At 35.9% G+C, this 24,660-nt stretch overlaps 1 protein-coding gene across 13 annotated transcripts in view; it reads left to right on the top strand.

Moving 5' to 3' along the window:
* MBD5 (methyl-CpG binding domain protein 5) overlaps window positions 1–24,660 on the top strand; it is a 405,271-nt gene that overhangs the window by 344,171 nt on the left and 36,440 nt on the right. For 12 of the 13 annotated variants that reach the window (XM_057551289.1, XM_057551283.1, XM_057551288.1 and 9 more), the window contains 4 exons: window positions 6,343–7,015; window positions 10,477–10,579; window positions 11,647–11,827; window positions 16,216–18,351. In XM_057551289.1, the coding sequence (XP_057407272.1) occupies window positions 6,903–7,015; window positions 10,477–10,579; window positions 11,647–11,827; window positions 16,216–18,351 (2,533 nt within the window). In that variant the 5' untranslated portion in view covers window positions 6,343–6,902. Of the gene's footprint in view, window positions 1–6,342; window positions 7,016–10,476; window positions 10,580–11,646; window positions 11,828–16,215; window positions 18,352–24,660 lie in introns of those variants that run through there. The other variant, XM_057551294.1, reaches the window with a different exon arrangement.

The following is a 24,660-nucleotide window of genomic DNA, read 5'->3' on the forward strand; positions in this document are numbered from 1 at the left end:
GGGTGATAAGAGGTATCAGTGAATTAACAAAGTTTCAGAGAATACCTAGGATTTACAGTGTAGTCTCCTTGAGGAGGTGACATCTAATGTGAATTCTGAATGAAGCCAATGCAGAGAAGTGAATCAGGTCACTAAAATTCAATTCACCAAAAGTCAACTCTCATAGACTAATTTGCATATTGAAAGGTGGTTGGAAAATGAAATCGTTGGTAGAATGGTGGCAGATATTCTCAGAACGCATACACACACACACACACACACACACACACACGCACACCCCTTTGTGAATTTTGTTATTGCTACCAGAAATGTTTGTGAAATAAATTCAAATTATGTTCTAAGTATAAGATCTATCCCTGATCTTTAGTATTAGTGAGATGGAGGTGCCTTTCCTATTACAATATCTTTTCTGTTTTAACCTGTGTCTACTGGGCTTGAACCAAGCCATATAAACAGGCTGGGTCATAATGAAATCTTTGGGGAAGGGGGGAAGGGAAAATGTTGTGGATATGTAGTTTTTATGTTAAATTTGGAAAAGAGGAGAAACTGGTGTTTTTATCATAAACTATAAAAATAAAACTTGACTAAATCTTGAATGATTGGTCTATATAGAAGATAAAGTTATCAGAACCTCGGAGGCAAATAGAATAGATTTTAATATTCAGCAAGAGAGGGCATGCATGGATTTCCAAAGTTTGAGAAGCATGGCCTGAAATGTTTTCCTAAAACTACCCTCTTGGCGCTTTAGGAAATTTATCAAAGGCCCTAAAATTATGCAATTCTATTTTAGCAAATACTTCTAAGTGAATTATCAAAATGGCCATAGATTTATGTACAGAGATATTTACCTTGGATTTATTTGTAATTGTGAAAATTTAGGAGAAAATCTATGTCCACAAAAGGGAAGTAAGTAAATAAATTATAAACCTCTGTCCAAGAAAATTCTAAGCAATTAAAAGTCATATTTTGGAAAAATATTTAATGCCATAGTAAAATGCTCAAGGTGAAAATAAAGTATAAAGTGGTAATAATTCAATATTTAAAGGAAAGAAGGCACTATTATACATAGAAAAAAAATGGAATTAGTGTAGCTACTTTAGAGAGCAATTTGGCAGTGCCTCTAAAGTTTAAATGTGCAGACCCTACAACCCAACGTTAATATGATTGATATACCAATAGATGAATAATTGTAAAGTCATATGTTAGAATACCATTCAAATGTTTAAAATTAACAAATTGGATCTATATATCTGCAACAGAGATAGATCTATGTATCTCAACAGAGATAGCACTCAAAGCAATGTTGAATTTTAAAAAGCAAGTTGCAGAATGATATATATGTATAATAGTATTTATGTAAAAACTTTAAAATACGTGTAACAAAACCAAATATTGTTTACATATATACATAAGGAATAAACATATAAAAACATAGCCTTAGGCTTCCCTGGTGGCGCAGTTGTTAAGAATCCGCCTGTCAATGCAGGGGACACGGGTTCGAGCCCTGGTCCGGGAAGATCCCACATGCCACGGAGCAACTAAGCCCATGCGCCACAGCTACTGAGCCTGCATGCTGCAACTACTAAAGCCCGCATGCCTAGAGCCCGTGCTCCACAACAAGAGAAGCCACCGCAATGAGAAGCCCGCGTACTGCAAGGAAGAGTAGCCCCCACTCGCCGCAACTAGAGAAAGCCCGCACGCAGCACCGAAGACCCAACGCAGCCAAAAATAAATAAATAAAATAAATAAATTTATTTTTAAAAAAAACCATAGCCTGGAAAGATACAGACCAAAATAAGGATGTTAGTTGCCTTTAAGCCAGAGGGGAGGTGAATAGGATGAAAAAGAAAAATTGGATGGGGGGTAAGGGGTAGTATTTAACTTCATCTGTAATATTTTTAAAGTTTTATTTTTTTAAATAAGCAGAAGTGACAAAATGCTTACATTGTGAATTTGGAGTAGTGGTTCATTGTTTATTAGATTAAATTCTTTTTTTTTTTTTTTTCCCTTTCCTCCACACTCTCTCTGGCATTTATTGTTTGTAGACTTTTTTTTTTTTCCACACACACACACACTGTATTTTATTTTTACAAGAGATAGACTGACACCAAGCATTGTACATGGATGACCACAACAAAAGCAACAATGATTGCAATTACCAAACATGAAACACACTCATACTATGTCATAATATTGACATTCAGTCCAGTAATCCTCCACTGTAACAGCTCCTTTACTTTGCAGTGAAAATTGATTTGTATATTCTTTGCCTCTGAGTCCTTGTGGGATTTTTTTTTTTTTAATTCAGACAGAAAGTCACAAAAATTATACTCATCCTCATCAGTTCACTCAGTCCCATGTAATTAATTTTTTTTTTTCATCTTGATCTTTTGTTAGCACTTTTATGAGTTCATCAGTTTTTCATTAGAGTTCTGAAAATGCTTATTCATTCAGTTCAGCAGTACAGTCAGTTACCAGAAACCTGTACTTGTCAGTCTTTTCCATGAATTTCTTGAAGATGAAACCCTTTTATAGGAACATATTTGCAAAATCATCAGAGTACACCCAGAACTGTCTGTAAATGACAAAAGACTTAAAAATGACCATGGTTAAAGATTTGATGAAAGTTCATAATAATGCAGTTGACAAGAAAATTAGTTATTTCTGAGATATGCATTTTAAAGTAATAACTAGGATTATTACTTATAACATTATACCAGAACATATAAGATTTTTAGAAGTTTCCTGTAATGTCTGAAACATTTATATTAACATATTTCCATACATATGTGTGCTTTTAAAAATTTCCAAAAACCATGACTGAAAGAAAGTCATCCATGTTTGCAGTGGTTATGATTCAACAGTGAGATTATAGTTCAATTTTAATTTTCGTCTCAAACATCTCTGAATTTTCCAAATTTACAAAATGAATGTTGAGGAAATCAATGCCACTTAGAGATAAATAGATGATAACTATATAGTTACTGGACCTCAGCTGCATGAGGGGTTCCTAAGGCCCTTACAACTGAGCTGCCTCTAGAACAGTGAAGTATCAGCCAAAAAAAGGATGACCCTCCCAGGAACAAAAGGAAGTAGCGGGCTGGCTGCCTGCATGGTGTAGAAATGTAAAACCGGTCATGTCCAGGGAGGGAAAGCAGGGGCATTAGTCTAAGCCAGTGGGTCTCAAGCTTGAGCATGCATTAGAATCACCTAGAGGGCTTGTTAAAAAACAGACTGCGGGGGCTTCCCTGGTGGCGCAGTGGTTGAGAATCTGCCTGCTAATGCAGGGGACACGGGTTCGAGCCCTGGTCTGGGAAGATCCCACATGCCACGGAGCAGCTGGGCCCGTGAGCCACAACTACTGAGCCTGCGCGTCTGGAGCCTGTGCCCTGCAACGGGAGGGGCCGCGATAGTGAAAGGCCCGCGCACCGCGATGAAGAGCGGTCCCCGTACCGCGATGAAGAGTGGCCCCCACTTGCTGTAACTAGAGAAAGCCCTCGCACGAACTGAAGACCCAACACAGCCAAAAATAAAAGAAATAAATAAAGTAGCTATTAAAAAAAAAAAAAAAAAACAGACTGACCCCAGAGTTTCTAATTTAGAAAGTATGGGGTCAGTCCTGTGAATTGTATTTCTGACATGTTCCCAGATGTCAGTAACAATAATGATGCTTGTCGCAGGACCATGCTTTGAGAACTGCTGGTCTAAGCAAAACCCAGCCGTCAGATATTTGTATTTTTGATTATTGAAATATGAGGGAGACATGTGGCAGAAATGAATCCAATGTTATTATCTGGCAGATCTACAAATTACTTAATGGAGTGAGCCAGTCAGTCTTGGGGAAGTTGGAGTCACACGCAAGAGCAGGCAGACAAAAAAGAAAGAAATAGGCGTCAAAAGGTCAGAAAGCTTGAAAGTGAGGAAAATGAGAGCTGGTCCAATCTAAAGACCACGGATCACGGAAGAGATTTCTTTAGGAAAAAGCAAGGTAATAAAATGAGCATGAAAAAGGACTGTAAAAAAAAAGTTTTTCTCATCGGGGTCTGTTGCTATTTGGCCAAACTGGGAGTCCAGGATCACACAAAATTCTTATCTCTGTCACATCTTTCACTAGCACCGGGAACTCCACTAGGCTGGAAACTTCTTGAGGACAGGAACTGTCCCTTCCTTGCTCTCTCCATCCTTTCTCGTCCCACTCCCTGCCTCTTCCCTTTCTGTTCTTCTCCACTCAGCAGCTTTTTTTTTTTTTTTTTTTTTTTTTTTTTTTTTGCCACACCACCTTCAGGATCTTACTTCCCTGACCAGGGATGGAACTCTCACCCCCTGAAGTGGAAGTGCAGAGTCTTAACCACTGGACCACCAGGGAAGTCCCTCAGCACCTCTTTAGTGCCAAACACAAATATTTCCTGGGGCTTTGGATAAACTGGGGTCTTACCGTCTTTGTAATCCAGCACATAACATAGTGCCTCGTACATAATAGCCACTCATTAACTGTTAAATGAAACATGAATAAAACACATATGTGATCAGCAGGGGTCGGTGAATGGGAGACAGAAATAGGAAGCTGTGCCTGCAAGCAGGTCATTTCTTTGAGAGGCATAGACCCAGTGGAGTGGGCCCAGAAATGCAAATTAGCACCTTGAGTCACCACTGAGAATGTACTACTTGGCACTATCCTTTACACCCCACATTTTTCCCAATAAATTTTTGCTGGTTTTCCCATTGCCTGCCAGTGCTTCCCACACCCATCCCCACGGTTCCTGACTTTCAGCTATATTAGTATTTGCTTCATTACAACACCTTTAATCTGCCTCAGAGCCAAGGCTGCAATAAGGTGTATGCCTGAATCATGATGCCTTTTACTATAAAGCATTCTCTTGCTTTCCCAATGAAGAGATCTAAAAATAGATTTGGGGCCAACTTAAATATGTAGACTTTTAAGAATGCAGATTGAGTAGTTTTGTGTATACTTACACTATGTGTTGATTGAGTTATACATGCAAACAATCTAAAATATTAATTTTTATTTAAATTTTTTAAAGTTTTAATATTATGATATGAATCTTAAGTCATTTAACACAGTTTTTGAGGAACTTCCCTGGCAGTCCAGTGGTTAAGACTCCTTGCTCCCAATGCAGGGGATGTGGGTTCAATCCCTGGTCGGGGAACTAAGATCCTACATGCCACATGGCCAAAAAAAAAAAAAAAAAAGTGATTGGATTAACACACAACTTTCTAGTTGTCAGGTCATAAGAGGTGATAAATATGTTTTTATTGTCAGTTAGAAGGAGGTTGTGTGTAAATATGTTTTTATTGTCAGTTAGAAGGAGGTTGTGTGTGTATATGTGTAATGCCATAATTATGGGTCTATCTCTAGTAATTAGAAAGTTGCAAGAGCAAGCAAACTGTTTTAACTGGAGTAAGTGGATCAAGTTGGAAGAAGAAAACACGTTGAGTTTGACATGTGATTTTGACAGCAGAGGACATCAAAGTGGTTTAGTACACTTACCAGTTTATTCTGTTTTTAAAAGTGTACAGCTTAGAACAGTATGGAGGTTCCTTAAAAAACCAAAAATGGAACTACCATATGATCCAGCAATCCCACTACTGGGCATATACCCTGAGAAAACTGTAATTCAAAAGGAGACATGTACCACAATGTTCACTGCAGCACTATTTACAGTAGCCAAGACATAGAAGCAACTTAAGTTTCCATCGACAGATGAATGGATAAAGAAGATGTGGCACATATATACAATGGAATATTACTCAGCCATAAAAAGAAACAAAATTGAACTATTTGTAGTGAGGTGGATGGACCTAGAGACTGTCATACAGAGTGAAGTAAGTCAGAAAGAAAAACAAATACTGTATGCTAACACATATATATGGAATCTAAAAACAAACAAACAAAAATGGTTCTGGTGAACCTAGGGACAGGACAGGAATAAAGATGCAGACATAGAGAATGGACTTGAGGACACGGGGAGGGGGAAGGGTAAGCTGGGACGAAGTGAGAGAGTAGCATTGACATATAGACACTACCAAATGTAAAACAGGTAGCTAGTGGGAAGCAGCCACATAGCACAGGGAGATCAGCTCTGTGCTTTGTGACCTCCTAGAGGAGTGGGATAGGGAGGGTGGGAGGGAGATGCAAGAGGGAGGGGTTGTGGGGATATATGTATACTTACAGCTGATTCACTTTGTTATACAGCAGAAACTAACACACCATTGTAAAGCAGTTATATTCCAATAAAGATGTTAAAAAAAAAGAAAAACAGTGTGCAGCTTCTCAGTTTTTCATTATTAAATGTAGTGTTTACATATTTACATATGTTTCAGGCTACATTATTGGAATTTTGAAGACATGAAAACATCAGATGAACCAACCTGCAACATCTTGGATTCAGATTGGAAGATGAAGAGAAAGTTTAAAGAATGTGGCCTATAAAGGCGGGTAGTACCTGGAAATATTAACTGACTCACACTGTAAAAATGAGAACAGTTTCTAAACAATAGAGGTTATTTTAGTCCAACATCAAGGTTCAAGACAAAATGTTGAACTAAAAACTTACACTCCTCCCCTCCCCCACTTCAGACAGGTACCAGCATTGATGTATATGATTTTCCTTAGTCAGAAGCACTTGTTTTTACCCATGTAGACCATCCTTAGGAATTAAATATTGATTATTTAATGTAGATTATAATGGGAAACTGATTTTTTCTACAATGGCAGATTTCAAGGACTTGGTTCCAAACTGAGCCGAAGCTTCCCAATGCATTTTGTACAGTCTGGGGAAAACTGTGCTGCGTTGGCCATTTTTGAAGGCCATGATGCCCTGTAATATAAGGATATCATCTTATTGCTGATATCTTTGGGGAGTCCCAAGCAGACACAGAAAATGAATGGAGGCAAGGAGTGTGACGGAGGGGACAAGGATGGAGGTCTTCCAGCTATACAAGTTCCTGTGGGTTGGCAGCGTCGTGTGGATCAAAATGGAGTGCTTTATGTCAGGTGAGCCCTTATTATTACCTGCGCTACCTCCAAGTTTGTGGTCCCCAGATGAAGGAGGTACAGTCTGTTGCTCTGAGAGTGTAAATATTGTAACTGACAGCACCTGAAATCAATTTGAATAAATGATTTTCGTGCTGGAAATATTTAAGTGTTTTTTATTCTGTACTGTTTTGCGATGTAAATTGCCTTAGGTTACAAGAGAGGATTTTTATGCATTGTGATTATATAAAATGTCATCCTGCTTATCTCTCTAACAAGGATAAAGAAAAATAGGAAGATTTCTAAAAGAAACACATGAGCGTCATTACCATATTCACAGGAGAATGTAAAATACTGAAAACAGACCCGATGTCTCCTGACAATATTATTGTGTCCTTCATAGTGCTTCAGCTGGCTATTCTGATGTAAGGTTAAGTGTTTTTATCTATAGGCAGTTTCAATTATTAGTTTCTTAATGCCTGATATTAACCAAAAATAATTTCCCTATTTTTTCTGTGCAGTTTTTAATCTATTCCCTGCATATAATAGTAAAAGAAAAAGTCATGATGAAGTCATCTCACAAGTAAAAATCATACAAATTACATATAAATGCCTGCTCTTTTAAATTTTGGCAGCCTTTATTATGTTGAACAACTTGAATGAAGTAACTGAACTGTTGGCAAGAAATTTTAGTCTTATTATTAAATAATTGGCACTTAAGTTCCTTACTTTGTAGTTTATCAGTAAGTATATGATTAGAATACCATAAATCTTTGTGATGTAATAAGCAAAACTATTACAAAGAGAACTTTTTAAAAGATATCACATTGCATCATTACATTAATGCTGTTACTTTCATTGTGGTTATTTGTATCTCAGCTTCAATGGAATTCTCATTTGTGCAAAGATGTATTTATATAAATGAGGAATTTTCCATTATATAAACCCAAATGATTTCATACTATAACAACTCTACTGTCAGTTCAGATTCTGTCCTGGGTTGGTTGGTTGGTTGGTTTGTTTGTCTTGTGGAAGGTATTTCTTGAGGTAAACTTAATGACCAATTGAAATTCTTTTGCACACGTGTTTTTTGTTTCTGTAATATTCAAGATATGCTCTATATTAATTGAAGTGAAGGGATAAGAAAGCGGGGAATGTGGAGCTCACCCCATGGTAGCTTAGATGGATGAGGACACACAGAATAACTTTCTCAAAGTGTTTCTATTGCCAATGCTGTTAACAAACTGCCAGAAATACTTTGTTATCAATGTATCAATAATATAGCAAGATATCGGTGTTATGTTCATATTTATGGTTTTTCTAGTCTGTAAGGAGCAAATATATTCAGCTTAGAGCAAATAACTCCAAAAATCTTGATAATTTAGTTTTTGGGGGATTTTGTTTGTTTTGTTTTTGTTTTACTTCATCTTTATCCCTATGAAAGATAAATCAGCTTTTCAGGTTGCTGAGAGTTAGGTTAAAGCAAATTAAGTCTGGGAATCTGTCAATTATCTTGCTCATGACTTTTCCAAGTCTGAGTAGACTTTACTATCTGTTAGTATGAGTTAGTTTGAATTCTCCCAATCCAAATCTGTACACTAAGGATTATTTTGGAAACTAACTTTGCCAGATAAGGTAAGACACCTTCAAATAAATTCAGCCAGCATGGGTTTGATTTGTTTGTATATAACTGGTTAAATTACTACTTGAGCATGTATAAGAGGCTAGCCCTCCTTCTATAGCTTCCTTTGCAATGTGCAGTTTGCTTATAATTTTTAGGTTAGTCTCCAGCTGCTCCTGCCTCAGGGTGGCATTGAGGCTGCACATTAAATTTCCCACCTGCTTCCAATCTTCTAAGCTTTATCTATGCCATAAGACTTGTAACTATTTTTATGTTAATTATTACTCCCAAAAGTTAATTAAAGAGCTGCAACTAAAGGAAAGAACCCAACTGACTGATTGAGAGGAAGTGTTTTTAAAGTGTCTAGAGTAGAGTACTCTGATAGAATTCAGGAATTCTTGTCTTCAAGTTTAATTTCACAATTAACTGCCTCTAGGATTCACTCATACACTTTTTTTAACTGTAACACGTTAGGCAGTTTCTTTTCATAAAATTCATGAATTCTTCACATAACTAGTGATTTTGTTTTATCAAAATTACCAGACCTCCAAAAACATCTTGCTGCCCCTACCGCTAGGGTGGAACTCCAGTCTGTAATATGGGAATTATTATTCTTTGCATATCATCTGAAAAAAATTGTTAGCCCAAATAAATGAAAGAGTTAACAAAGTTGAGGATTTTCATTGTTATTTTCTACATGCGTAAGTCACTTATATGATTGTCCATAAATAAAATATGAATTGCATTTTAAAGCTGGTTTATTTATAGACACCAAACTACTACCTGTGTTTTTGTAGAAGCAGAATAGTCTACCCCCGGTAATGTAAAGCTTTGTTTATGAAGTGGAGAGAATCGTTTCTGGATAAACTTTATCAGATGGCTTAAGTGAAAGTTTTGGTAAATAGTCATAAATAAAAGATATTCTTGAATAAAAAGTTTATAATAATTTTCAAGACATAATATGCATGCAAGCTGTAAAATCAGTACATTAATAATAGAAGTCCTAAAATGCAAATTGCCCATTTTAAACTAATCCTCATTGTAAATAAACATTAGAGACTTATCCTGTCATCAGAATTAGTACCTAATTTCTAGACTTAAATTTGATCAGTATTCACATATCATACTAACTTCTGTGACCCAAAGAGTAGTAATGTTGAGAGCACTACCCAATCACCAGCCACAAGGCCTGCAAGGCACCTTTCTGCCACCTAAAACCCTATCTCCTCGAGAGTTCCCCATCCTTATAAGTACAGCTTGGATCTTCAGTAGAATTTGAGCTGGGCCACACTGATCTATCTTCAAAGAAACAAATGAATGAGGGAGGAAAAAGTGAAGCCTGTTTTTACACAGGGACAGCTTGGTTCTAGACTCCAAGATTAAAGGGAAGAACTTGTTAGCTCGAATTTTTGTAAATTTAGTGACTTTCTGGTTTGACCTCCAACGTGTTCCTAAATTTCAGGTTTTCCTCAAACAGCTTTAGAAGTAGATCTTCTAGTTTAAAATGATAATGATTACTTTCATGTAGTTTTCTTGTTCCTTTCTTACCTGCTCTTTCTTAAGAATAGCATTTTTCCCATCCTTAGTCCACTCTTGGTTGTCAAAATACTTTTATTTATTTTTCTATGAAGATCTGTATTTTTCTGAGAAATATTTTGGTTCAGAAGAAAGAGTGATAGTGTTAAAGGCTATAATTTAGTAGCTAACATAATACTGACAAAGAAAATGCTTTTCCTTAGTAGGAAAATGTTTCACAGGAGAAAACCCTGTGAAGGACAGTAAGACTATAAATTATGCCGTTTTTCATATAATATGTGCAGTCAGAATTATTTCCTGATGTTTTTTTAAACTATTTTCACAGTCCCAGTGGGTCTTTGTTATCTTGCTTGGAGCAGGTTAAAACATACCTGCTTACTGACGGAACATGCAAGTGTGGCTTGGAATGTCCTCTTATTCTTCCCAAGGTAACCATTTCGCGATAGATGTAATCAGCAATTTTTCATTTTTTAGGTGTTTCATATATTTGCTTTTCTCATTTGGCATTTCATTTTTATATTACTTCTCCAATCATTTATATATTTTAAAGTCTTAAATTATATATCTTTTGCATGCATTTTGGAATGCTTAAAGATTGTGGAAAATAGTTCAAGTCCAAGAGTCATTTTCAAAGGTGACAAACCTATATTCATATTAAATATTTCATCAAAACCTCTTTTGCACCGTTTTATTAGAGCTATACCCATGCTTACTATTTAATAGTGCAGTATTTTTTGCCCTCCTGCTCAGTCTGCAATGTTATTTTTAGCACTGGTGTTGATAAATCTGCCACAAATATTTCTTAAATTACAAAGCTGAACCCTCATAGCCAAAAGTGAAACTGTTTTACTCCTTTGCAAGGTAAAAAGTAAAATCATTTTAAATGATAAAATATTTACTATAGAAACATGTCATTGTTTTCTGGATATCTATAATAGTCCCAATCACAGAACTAAAGATTAATAGACAACTTTTTCTTTTTTATTTGTGTCACCTCATTCACAAAAAAAGCACTTGAAACAGCTTATAAGTATATACACAATAAATATTTTTTAAAATAGAGTAGTAGATTTTTTAAATCAGTGAAAAGGTCATATTAATATAGCAATAAAGTAAAGCCAAAGAAAAAGTTAGCATATAGCAATGTCAGATTTTAGGGTTTCTTAACCGTACTTCATCTGTTTTTGTACTGTTATAACATCAGGAAGTATCTAAAATTGGGAACATTATCAGATACTATTCCTTTCCATATATTTATCTTGGCTATCTTAGAATTAGAATAGTTTTCATTATTTACCCTGCCACTAAAAACCATGAGTTCAGCAGAAGTATTTATTCCATTATATATAAAGTTGCTTTTCTTAAATTTAAAAACTTGAGAAAGTTTTATTCAGATTTATGGGTTAATCTATGCAAAACTTTTTTTTTAACAAGGGGATCTTTTTACTTAATATTTTTACAGACATATTTTAAACAAAGGCTGTGCTTTTTCCAGGTGTTTAATTTTGATCCTGGAGCTGCTGTGAAACAGAGAACTGCAGAAGATGTTAAAGCAGATGAAGATGTCACAAAGCTATGCATACATAAAAGAAAAATCATTGCAGTGGCCACACTTCATAAAAGCATGGAAGCCCCACATCCTTCTCTGGTGCTCCCCAGTCCCGGAGGAGGAACAAGTATGTAATATGGTGAAGGTTTTAGGAATTTTTCCTCCCCCACTCCTCTCCTGGAGGAGTCACTAGAAATCACTTTGCCAAGCATTTTCTGAGTCCACTTTTCAAACATGCACAACGCATTTAAAATTATGTATGTTTTATCATTTTATTGCAAATAACAAATTAGTTCTGAAAAATTCCCATGAAGTTGTCACCCAAAGTTTCCTATCCAAATCATTTAGTTAAATGAGGAAAATAAACACTGATTAGCACATACAAATGCTATGGAGGTACATAGAGCTGAGCTAACAAAAGAGAAAGTGCCATTGGCTTTTAGGAAACAAATGTAGCCTTTTTCCTAGGGCTGTATTGGAATGTGTAGTATCAAGTGCTTAAATGCAACTAACAATGTTATCAAGAACTGGCAGTGTTATTCTTTCAGTCATTTAATAGCTACATATTGAACACCTACTAACAAATCACCTTGCCAGGAATTTTTTGTACCTCCATCCAACACATACATGCACACACGCTTGTATGCACACACGAACTTTTTAAAAATTTCAAAGCTGCAGAAAAATTACATGAACAGTTCGAGTACCCTAGATTTACCAGTTAACGTTTTGTTTCAGGAGTTGCAGATATTGTGACAATTCACCCCTAAGTATTTCAACACACATGGATGTTCTCTTATATAAACCATAGTCTAATTATCACATTCAGAAAATTTAAAACTGCTATGATAGTATTATCTAATATGCAGTCTAAATTCAGATTTCTCCAGTTGTCCTAATAATATTCTTACAGTTTTTTCAATCCAATCTTTTTTAAAATCCAGGGTGCAAAGATTGTGCAACTGCAAAGAGACATTACTTTTCTTTAATCTACATCAATTCCCCAGTCTTTTTAAATCTTTCATGATGTTGATACTTTTGAAGAGTCTAGGCCAGTTTTATAGATGTTCCTCAATTTGGATTTGCCTGATTGCTTCCTCATATTTATATTCAGGTTAAACATAGTTTGATAGGAATACTGCATAGGTGATGTTATGTCCTAATTAGGAAGCACGTAATGGCAGTTTATCCCGTATTGATGACATTAAGTTCGATTGCTCGGTTAAAGTTATGTCCATTATTGAGGTACATTTTCCCGTTATGATTTATATGTAATTTGTGGAATTATACTTTGAGGCTGAGGAACTTCTTTTTGTAAGGGCTAGAATATGAACTCTCCAAAATATTACAATTAACTTAACAATTGAATAATTCTGGATAAAACACAGCTGAACACCAAAGCATTTGTTTATGAAAGATAAGTAGCATTGTTCTACAGAGTTCTGAAAAATAGGTATGAGGAATATAACCTGTAGTGATCAGAGAAAGCTTTATGGTAGAACTCGGATTTGAACCAGCCCTGGAAAAGGGTAGGATTTAGACACATAAGGGAAATAAGAAAATTCTTGTCTAGAATGAGTATAGCATAATTAAGGAATGATGTGGAAACTAATGTGACTTGAGTGGAAAATTAAACCTGCATAGGTAAATTGAGGCCAAATTATTGATAGCTCTAGATACAAAGAGAAGCAGTTGTGACACCAAACAAGTCATTAAAGAGTCACACTTTGAACTCATGTGAAGAGGGTAGAGAAAGACAAATTTGGCAGTTATTAGCAGAGAGCTCCTCTCCAATAACCCTCTAACCTTTAAACTTTAACAGGAATGATCAGCAAAAATTGCTCCACTAAGGTATGTAAGAAAAAAATATATTTTAGTGAATTTTTCTTTTTATTTAATGAGCTATGTTTTTGAAATTAAAAGATATTGCAACAACTTAAAGACATTTAACAGTAATAAATTATTTAAAATTTATCATTATCCTGCCACCTTGATGTAAGTATGTTTTCATTTTTGCATCTTAACCTTACACATGTGTTTGCACATGCTCATATCTGCTGTCATTCTCACTTCACATCATATCAAACCATTTCAGCTCTGTCTACAGAGTCTGCCTTGTTTCCTTTTTAATGATTGGAGCAGAATCTTGGTCTAGGTCCTTTGTCCTACTCTATACATACAAGTTTCATTATTGAAATTAAAGGTAAATATTTAACTAGTATAGGTATAAGAGGTATATCTCCATCCCCTTTTAAAATGATATACTTTATTGGATTAATTTCTACTCTTTTACCAACTTCAGACATAGCATTTATTTCAATTTTCTAATTTTAAATTATATTAAAAGGTTGGGATTTAAATAAAGATTAAGAAGACTCATGTAGTAGTTTTCACCTCTTTATTTTACATGCATAAACATACAACACCTCTTTCGAAAGGTCTATTTAATATACACAAAAGCACTTGATGAGTACCTAGCATTTACATTTGCCATCTCTTATAATACTTTAGTTCCTAACTGCAACATAAGAGCAGTATGACTTCTGTTTGTTTATCTGTTTGGTATTCCTTTTATTTTAAAGATGGTAACTATTTTTCCCCAGTATGGAAGAAATCCTTTCTAAACGACAGCTACTTTCTAAATTCTGTTGAATGTAAAAATGCCAGTGTCTATATTTTTAATCATTGAATTGTAGATAGCTATATAAATGAACAAGAAAAGACACAACTTGGTGGTGGTTTTATTACTAAAGAGGACACAGTCAATCCCATAATAATGTTAGTGATGTTAATACAGACAACTGTGTTCTCACTATATGCCAAGCTCAGTGCCCCAAATATTTTTCATATATTATTTCCTTGATTACAAACTTTAAAAAAAGCTTTCTTTAACAAGAAAATGAATTCAGTTGAGTTTATCTGCTGCAATTTTCTTTTATGATTGGTTCTCAACTTTTCATATACTGTATTATGTACAGAAATCACTCTGTCAAAGAGTCTCTACCATGCCAGAAACAGAAAGCCCACATTTCCCAAGAAAAATATACGTTCAATACATTCTCTTACTTTTTGATTGTACCCTACCAAGACTTCTGTTTATCCCAAGTTGAGAACCACTGACTTAGAAATTGTTGTGTTATGATTTGACCTGTATACTACTCAGCAGGTAGGAGAAGTTTATTTATCTTAAATGTGTAATTATCCATTTAAGTAAATATACCTCTGATTGCAAATGAATCCAAGTATACTTGCTGATATGCTGTAAGTCTAAGAATTGGGATGGCCAATGTATAGTATGAATAGTACCACTCTCATCTCCTGTGCTTCTAATAGACTCATTGGCATTTTCTCATGGAGTCCAGCTCGAGCTCAGCACACTTTTCAACATAGCTCTCTAAGCAGCCACCACCAGTTGATGGGAATTGGTGTATGAAACTAATTTTATTTGCCATCCCTGTTTTAGAAGTCACAACCTTATAAAATAGTTAAACTTCCTTAGGGGCTAAAAAACCTTAAACCTAGAATTCTGACATGATCAAATGAAAATTCTGTATGATGAACCAGGTTGCTTTTGTTGCCTTTATTCTGTCTGATCTCTGAAAGAACTGAAGGGATTCCAAAAAGCCAGTGAGGGAGCAATGCACTCTGTAAAAAGAGAATACTCAATTGGAGCCCAGTACTGAAGATTTTTGCACTCTGATTAAATTTTGCATAAGAATTCTATCCTAATAAAAGAATTGCAGTCTTTTACCTAATTTGGTTGACTGAGGCTGGTTTTACAACAATGACTAATTAATGGCAAAGAAATTGAAGTGTTAAAGTATTACAAACTTGATATGAAGTTCAGCATGATTGTTTAACTTCACTGTATTTACTGTTGTTATCACTCCCTTTGTAAAAGATTCAGAATCTTATTTACTTAATTCACAAAAATTAAGACTCTGTTACTCTCACAATGAAAATGTTGGGATGAGGAAGAGTTTTTGTAGCTGTCCCGAGGAGGTTTTAGTAAGGTTATAGAAACCTTTATCGGGCAACAAATTTTCTGGTGAAAATGGCAATTCATTTAAATTACTCAAGAAAATATTATGCCACACAGATTACCATTTTCTACTGTAATTGTGTTCTTAAAAAATTCAAATCCAAAAAATAATACCATCATCATTTCCATCTGGGCTGTCATTCTTGATTTTACATATTATAAATATTATTAGAATGACTAATGTCAGTATGTACAGATTCAGATCCCCATCCTTTCTCAACAGACATGAGGTAAACAACATAATGAACAGTTATTGAGAACCTTTGGTCAACTAAGGGAGAATAATGTGCATTTTTTACAATCAAAATTTATTGTAGAGTACAGAACTTTGTTTTAATTGCAAAGAGTCACAGCTTCTGTTTGCAGATTTCTTTTTTCAGATGCCCTCCCTTCCTCATTTCCTTCCCTCCCGCCATCCTAACACAAAAGAATTGAGACTACTAACAGATTTTTTTTTCTCTCTTTCACATCAGATGCAACTCCAGTAGTACCTTCACGGGCAGCAACTCCAAGATCTGTAAGAAATAAGTCTCACGAAGGAATTACAAATTCTGTAATGCCTGAATGTAAGAATCCTTTCAAATTAATGATTGGATCATCAAATGCCATGGGAAGGCTATATGTACAAGAACTGCCTGGAAGCCAGCAACAAGAACTCCACCCTGTCTACCCCCGGCAGAGATTGGGCAGCAGTGAACACGGACAGAAATCTCCCTTCCGTGGCAGCCATGGAGGCCTGCCCAGCCCAGCGTCGTCAGGTTCCCAGATATATGGAGATGGCTCAATCTCTCCAAGGACTGACCCACTTGGAAGCCCTGATGTTTTCACAAGAAATAATCCTGGTTTTCATGGAGCTCCCAATTCTAGTCCTATTCACCTGAATAGGACTCCTCTTTCTCCACCTTCAGTAATGCTACACGGTTCTCCTGTACAGTCATCCTGTGCAATGGCTGGAAGGACTAATATACCTCTTTCCCCAACCTTGACTACAAAGAGTCCAGTAATGAAAAAACCAATGTGTAATTTTTCAACTAATATGGAAATACCACGAGCAATGTTCCATCACAAACCACCCCAAGGCCCACCTCCCCCTCCTCCACCTTCTTGTGCTCTTCAGAAAAAGCCATTAACATCTGAGAAAGATCCACTTGGCATTCTTGACCCTATTCCTAGTAAACCGGTGAATCAGAACCCTGTTATTATTAATCCAACTAGTTTCCATTCAAATGTCCACTCTCAGGTACCTGTGATGAATGTAAGCATGCCTCCTGCTGTTGTTCCTTTGCCAAGTAATCTCCCTTTGCCAACCGTAAAACCTGGCCACATGAATCATGGGAGTCATGTACAAAGAGTTCAGCATTCAGCTTCAACCTCCCTGTCCCCTTCTCCAGTGACATCCCCAGTGCACATGATGGGGACTGGAATTGGAAGGATTGAGGCATCGCCCCAAAGATCACGCTCATCTTCCACATCATCAGATCACGGAAATTTCATGATGCCACCTCTAGGACCCCAGGCCACTTGTAGTGGTATTAAGGTTCCACCCAGGTCACCAAGGTCAACAATAGGGTCCCCAAGGCCATCAATGCCATCAAGCCCTTCTACCAAGTCCGATGGACATCATCAGTACAAGGATATCCCTAACCCATTAATTGCTGGAATGAGTAATGTACTAAATACCCCAAGCAGTGCAGCTTTTCCTACTGCATCTGCCGGAAGCGGTTCTGTAAAGAGTCAGCCTGGTTTGCTGGGAATGCCTTTAAATCAGATCTTGAACCAGCACAATGCTGCCTCCTTTCCAGCAAGTAGTTTACTCTCAGCAGCAGCCAAAGCACAGCTAGCAAATCAAAACAAACTTGCTGGTAACAACAGTAGCAGCAGTAGCAATTCTGGAGCTGTTGCTGGCAGTGGCAACACTGAAGGACATAGCACTTTAAACACCATGTTCCCTCCTGCTGCCAACATGCTTCTCCCAACAGGTGAAGGGCAAAGTGGTCGAGCAGCACTAAGAGATAAGCTGATGTCTCAGCAAAAAGACTCACTGCGGAAAAGAAAACAGCCACCTACCACAGTGTTGAGTTTGCTCAGACAGTCTCAAATGGATAGTTCTGCAGTTCCTAAACCTGGACCCGACTTGCTAAGGAAGCAGGGTCAGGGGTCGTTTCCCATCAGTTCAATGTCTCAGTTACTACAGTCTATGAGTTGTCAAAGCTCTCACTTGAGTAGCAATAGTAGCCCGGGTTGTGGGCGCTCAAATACTGCTTTGCCTTGCTCTGCTAACCAGCTGCATTTTACAGACCCCAGTGTGAACTCCAGTAGTCTTCAGAATCCACTGACACAGGACGTACCTTTAAGAGGGGAAGCCGTGCACTGCCACAATGCAAACACTAACTTTGTTCACAGTAACAGTCCAGTCCCAAACCACCATCTTGCAGGTTTAATAAATCAGATTCAGGCTAGCGGGAACTGTGGGATGCTCAGTCAGTCGGGCATGGCCTTAGGAAATTCATTACATCCCAATCCACCTCAGTCAAGAATTTCAACGTCCTCCACTCCAGTGATACCAAACAGCATTGTTAGCAGCTATAATCAAACAAGTTCTGAAGCAGGTATGGTTTTATTAGAAAAAAGTACCCAAAGGTACTAAACTTTTATACGTTTTTTTAAAAATTTATACCAAAATATTTATTATGATAAGAAATGATCCTTTCCCCATTGTGAAATTCTCATCATTTCTTTAGTATTTATAACTTTATTTACAGAATGCTAGGGATTTGTCTCTTAGAAAAAATAACAGCCAAGAGGATTCCATGTGTTTCCGTTATCTGTTGTCAACCTGTGTCATTTTGAATTTTGTTCGACTTTCAGTTGGTTCTATAACCATTGGACTCGAAACTACAAAAGAAGCCATAGAAGGCAGGATTTCCTGGTTCATGAGACATGTACTTGGTCTATGCCAATATAAAAGCTGTTTCCCCTAGCTCTTGTTTGTGTTCAGGTAAATGAAGCTCATTTGGAAAACCCAAAAATAAAGGCAGAAATACATGGATTTTTTTGTTCTTTCTGCTGACCAGAAATAGGTGAATGGATAGCAAAAGGTAACTAGAAGTTGTATGAAGTAGAAAGCTGTCTTCTAATGTGTTTTCTTATCCTAGTTTGCTATCCTTTATTATTATTTGTTTGAAAAAATTCATAAATGGATATTGGCTACTCCCTTTTTTAAAAAGGTAATAATTTAAGTTTTCCAATAAAAAAGGCTTGAAAACCTGATTTCTAGAATTTTTGATCTTGAAATTATTTTACAGTCTTCTTGGAGAGCTAAACCATTGTTTTTACCATTGACATTATGGTATCTCTTTATCCGCTATTAATGAAGGAGACAAATTTATTTAAAAGTAGACACATTAGAAAGAACTATATTTTACTTCAGTAGAGTCCTCAGAAATTGTTACAAAAAACTGTAAGGAAGCACTATAGAGAGAAAATCATTGAGACATCAGAAAATTTGACCATAAAAATAATAGAAAGAATACCCAAAACCCAACAATAACAATTTGAGAGATTGGTGGGAAATGACAGGGAGGAAATAAAAGATGATTGTAGAGACAATATTATTCAGCTATGAAAACAGTGGGCTTTTAAAACCAGATTGCTACTGGAAGTGGGAAAACTGCTGAGGCTTTTAATAATCTATTGTGTAGATATATATAGACTGTGTTATACCGCCATGCTGGAAAGGCGTTATGACCTACATGTCTTTGTTGCTGATAGTAAAATCAGGTGTTTTCCTTCCTGGTGTCACTACTTTTACCTGCCATTCTCCACAACTTGTGTTATGTGTTATGTTTTGATGTCAGTATTTAATGAAGAACTGTTCATTGACCTCTTCTGTTAAAAAGAATGTAAGGTGAAGATGATAATTGAAATGATTAGTGCCTTCTTGATATTCTTAGTCTAAGGAATCTCATGAAACTATTTTTTACGTGTTTAACAGGATTCTTATTCCAAAGGGGCTTCCAGCTTTTCAATGACTCATATTCCTTTTTAGATAATCCCAAACAAATGAAAATTTAATCTTATGCATTTAGCAGATTAAGGTTACATAAAATCAGTAACTATTTAAAAATACACTATATTTATTATGCATACCTTCAATCATTTAGATGAGGCATTGTTAGTCTCATTGTATTATATCTTTCAATTTTGATACCCCTTACCTCAACTTACTTTGTTTCAGGTCTAAGTTCATATTGCAAAGTGTACGTATTTTATTAATGATGTATTTTAATTTATCTATAATGGAAAAGACCAACATTTATTTATATTCTTGTTTCTTCTGATTGTCAAGTTTCGACTTATTTTATATAGTCTTAGACACGTATTTTCTCGTTCCGTGCATCTCTGTAAAACATCAGATCTGGATTGCCAGTGCTGGGAGTGTCAAAACACACATGTTGAAAATTTACTAATATAAGTAAAGTGTTAGCATATAAATAGCGAAAAGGGATGAGAATAAATGTCTAGTAATGATATGGATGTGACCAATCATGTGTAAGCTAACAGAAAGCATATCCCTGATAAAAATCTAGGTCAATAAGAACTTTTTAAAGTAGTAAACCTAATAAAATTAAATACTGCTTAATGTACATAGCTCTGATGTGCAGCTGGTAATAAAAATGGGTAGATTTACTAATTAATATAATTCTTTTGATGAGCTGAATATTGAAGAGGTCTCTAATATCCTGTTTCTTTTAGATACACAGTGAACTGTGGCAACTGAATGTACTGTTATTATAACTGCTTAGCCTGAATGTTTATTTTCACTGACATTTATTCATCCATCAAATAAACACCAAAGCTGGGCTTTCAGAGTGAGACAGCTGATGACAGTCACAGCTATCCCTTTAAGTTTTGCTGAGTATTCCTAGCATACTAGTAAGACATTAGAAGAAAACCACATTTTATTCTTAGAATGTTGCTTTTAGCTGTCATTGAGTACCTATGACGTGCCAGGTGATTTGCCTGTATTATTTCTAATTTGTGCAGTTTTCCAAAGTATAAGGTATTCTTGTCCTCGTTTTACAGATGAGTACATTGGGCCTCAGAGAACTTGAATAACTGTCCAAGGTCATACATAATTGAATTAGGATTTGAACTCGGGTTCATCTGATTCTAAAATCCATTTTCTTCCCAGCTGCATAAGTTCTTCATTTGAAACATCTAGTTGTGAAAAATACTGTTTTCACTTTCAAGTCTTTAAAAATATCCAACAGATAGTGAATCAAAGCATATCAATGCATGTTAGGAACCACGTTTGTAAACTTTTGATGCACTTTGAGACAGAAGTCAGTAATTTTGCCTTCTCTATTTGGACTCTAATATCCTAGTGTACAATAATTAGGATGTTTGTGCCAATGCAGATGAAATGTCCACAGTCTCAAAAGAACTACCCCTCATTTGTGAATCACATTTGGTAACCTTTATTTGAATGAATTTGTATCACCTCACTCAGATAAAAATGGGTGTCCCTAGTGGGTGATGTGTCAATAGGCCTTTGAAGAAGGCAGCTCTGCAGACGCTAGCCCTGCCATTCCAGGTGTGATAGCACAGTGAGGGTGAAAGAGACCCACAGGTAACATGGCCCAACTCTTCCTTGTGGTAATGGAGCATGAACAGAACTCAGGTGACCTCCTGCTCAATCCAGTGCCTTTTTTCCCCACTCTCCTAAGCAGCAGCTCAAAAATGTTACAGTAACACCTTATTTAAGACCAGAAATCACTCTGGAAACATTTAATTTGATTGGCTGTTTTCAAAAACTTCTTTTAAAGAAAGTTTTTCAATCATAAGCAACCCAAATATTCATTTTTTAGGCCTATATGTGAATACCAGTCCATATTTTAAATGTATTAAAACTCATATATGAGAATCGGAGGCAAAGTAGTAAAAAAAAAAAATCGGATTAAAGATACGAAATGCTTAGAAAACATTTCTAAAACTTAAGAATATACAAGGTTTTATTAATTCTATTTGGTGTTTTGAAATTGCCTTTCCACTAAAGCTCTCTAAACACTTTGCATTGTAAAGTTTACAGGTTTCTATTAGCTTTTTGGATATGAAATTACAAGTGAAGTTTAATATTTCCATGTAACAGATTTAGAAAATGACCAGTAGGATACTTGGTGACATTCCTCAAGTTGTAAAGCAAAGCTCTGGTGGATCTGGCAACCAAACCCCAATCAGTTCCTGATTCTCAGTCCAAACACTCAAACTGCTGAATGCAGGTATGTTCTGAAATCCATCACTCGTGTACATTTAAAGCAACTTTCAGTTTATGAAGTGAGATAAGTTTCAACACTTAAGTGGTTCCAGCACGTGTCCTGTGGTGTTTTGGTTTAGGGAGGAATTCAAAATCAAGTACCCCTGACTGACAAATTTCATCAGGTCCATGCCTCTTTGGGCCTCTGACTGCTGCCCACCTGTATACCATAGAACAAAAACACACATGCCAGTAACCCGGGCCTCTGCAGAGGACCCAGCCCTGCCAGTGTCCACATGACAACCCATCCTTCCATGGCCCTGTGGGTTTTCACAATTTTCAAAGAAGCAAAAAGATTTAGACTATTCTGCTAACCAACTTAATAACTGAACCTCACCTCCCTCCAATATGATAAAGTCATTAAATATAACTTTTTCACTTTAAAATACCTTTTATATTCTCATTTTTTTTTCTGATAAAAAACAGTTAATCAACTCTTCTAAAACACATGAAAATGTAGTCCTGTGAAAGGGCAGAGTATGAGTTTGTACCAAAAGAGAAAATAATTCAATCATTTATTTGCCTTAACTCTTAAAGATATACATTGACTAACAAGAATATAAATAAACCTATGAATAAATATTTGCTTGTGAATATTTATATATATATATATTTTTTAACTCTGGAAAAGAAAGTGTTTTTTTCAGCACAAAATACATTTGACTGAAACTCAGTGCAGCCACTAATATGGTAGGTATAAGAAAATTAGAGATCACAAAAGAATGCTTTGGATAAAATATTGCAAAGTGCAAGCTTGGTTTTTTGTTCTATGTATTTATTTATTCTCAGAGCATGCCAGTAAAGAAAATAAAGGGAAATTGTCATTCCCTTCATTTGAGGTTATAGTTGCAAAAAGATTATGGGATAAAAATACTCCAGGATGGATTGTTCTATGTTAGCTGTCTCAGGATATGGGACGTTTGTATGGAAATAAGCCTCTAGTCTTTTATAGACTTATGTAGAATGAAAAAAGGCAGAGACTCCTTTAAGGTTGTGACTGAATTAATGATAATTGCTATTGAAAGTATTTCCACCCAAGTTTTTAAATGCCTAGATTTTACGCCTCACCTGATTGATGCATAGGCTTCTAGGTTGAAAGTTGCCCTCTACTCTTGTTTTTTAACCAAATCTATATTAAAATCTTGATTATGTGATAAAAATCTATGTCTATTCTTTTAGTTAAATTTTTGCAAAATGAGCCATTTCTTCTTTGCTGTAAGTTATTTTTACAACAGGCAATGTCTTGCTGTTTAAGGTTTCCTAATATCAGGGTTACACCACTTGCTTTGTTTACATATTCCAGGTTTAATGTTTCCTTGTGTACAAAAAGAGGAGTTAAAATATGTTCGAATTTAGACACTGAGTCTATGTAATCAAAGGTGATAACAACTCAGAGTGGTGTGATATGTTTGCTGATTCAATGATCTATTTTGTACCTTTCAAGAAATAAATTGTCCCAGTGTGCAAATTGGGAGAATTTTATTCTGTTGCAACACACTAAGCTCACTTATAAAATCACTAGAAATCTTTCAATTCTCAAGGGGATGCCTAAGCTATTATTTACTAAAATCAAGTGGTCTAAGAACATTGAAGCAGCTTCTAAAAGTACCTAGATTCTAGGCAGTAATGTTAACTCTACAAAGACTTGACTCATTAAAAATAATGCTTAAACATTTTCCTAGTGTCATCAAAATAGATTTCACTTCCATGTGCATGGAGTACTAAATAAATCAAATCATAAACTTCCTACCTTCAAGGAACTTATGTCAAACAACATTAATGCTAACAAAGCAAAGAGTAGAGTAAAAATTATTTTCTAAGAATTATACTTCTTGCAAAGTCAAAGTAACAACTCACCTTTTTACAGATTAGGAATGGAACTAGACAAACAGAAGTCTGAAGGAGTTGCTGAGATACTCCTGGGGTAGGAGCTAGTCCAGGGAAATTCTAAATATCTATCCAAGACCCATGGGTACAGGTATAAGAAAGAGTAGTATTTATCACAAATGCCCCAAAGCGGAGCTCCTGTGCTGCACGACTCCACAGGGATACCTCTCACATGAGAGTCTGATAAACATGCTTCCTGGAGCACAACTCCATAGACCATCCCCCACAGAGTTGAGGAACTGAGAGGCCTGATCCTAAAGCAGTGTTTTTCAAACTTTTTTTTACTTTTAACCACAGCAAGAAATTAACTTGCATTCCATTTCACTAGAGATATGTTTTTAATGTACAGCAAAAGTTTCCTGAAAAAACCGCTCTGTGTGATGCACTCTGACATTTTAGATCCCATTCTATCTTATCCTATCTTATTCTATTTCTTTTTTTTAAGACAGTCATGATCTACCGAAATGATTTCATCACCCACCAGCAGAACATGACCCAGCACTCACATGTATAAGTTAACAGAAACAGTTTCCACAAAATAGTATCCTAGCTATGCAATGTACTCTTTTTTTTTTTTTTCTTTTCTATTTCATTTATCAAAATCTACTGGTTTGGGGGCATACTAAATCGATTTTACAGTCTTAAATAGGTCTAAGCACTGTCTTAGAATATTCATGAGGTAATTAACTCAGCAAATATTTCTTGTAATACCTAG

This window comes from Balaenoptera acutorostrata, chromosome 8, assembly GCF_949987535.1.
Source record: "Balaenoptera acutorostrata chromosome 8, mBalAcu1.1, whole genome shotgun sequence".
NCBI classification, from domain to species: domain Eukaryota; kingdom Metazoa; phylum Chordata; class Mammalia; order Artiodactyla; family Balaenopteridae; genus Balaenoptera; species Balaenoptera acutorostrata.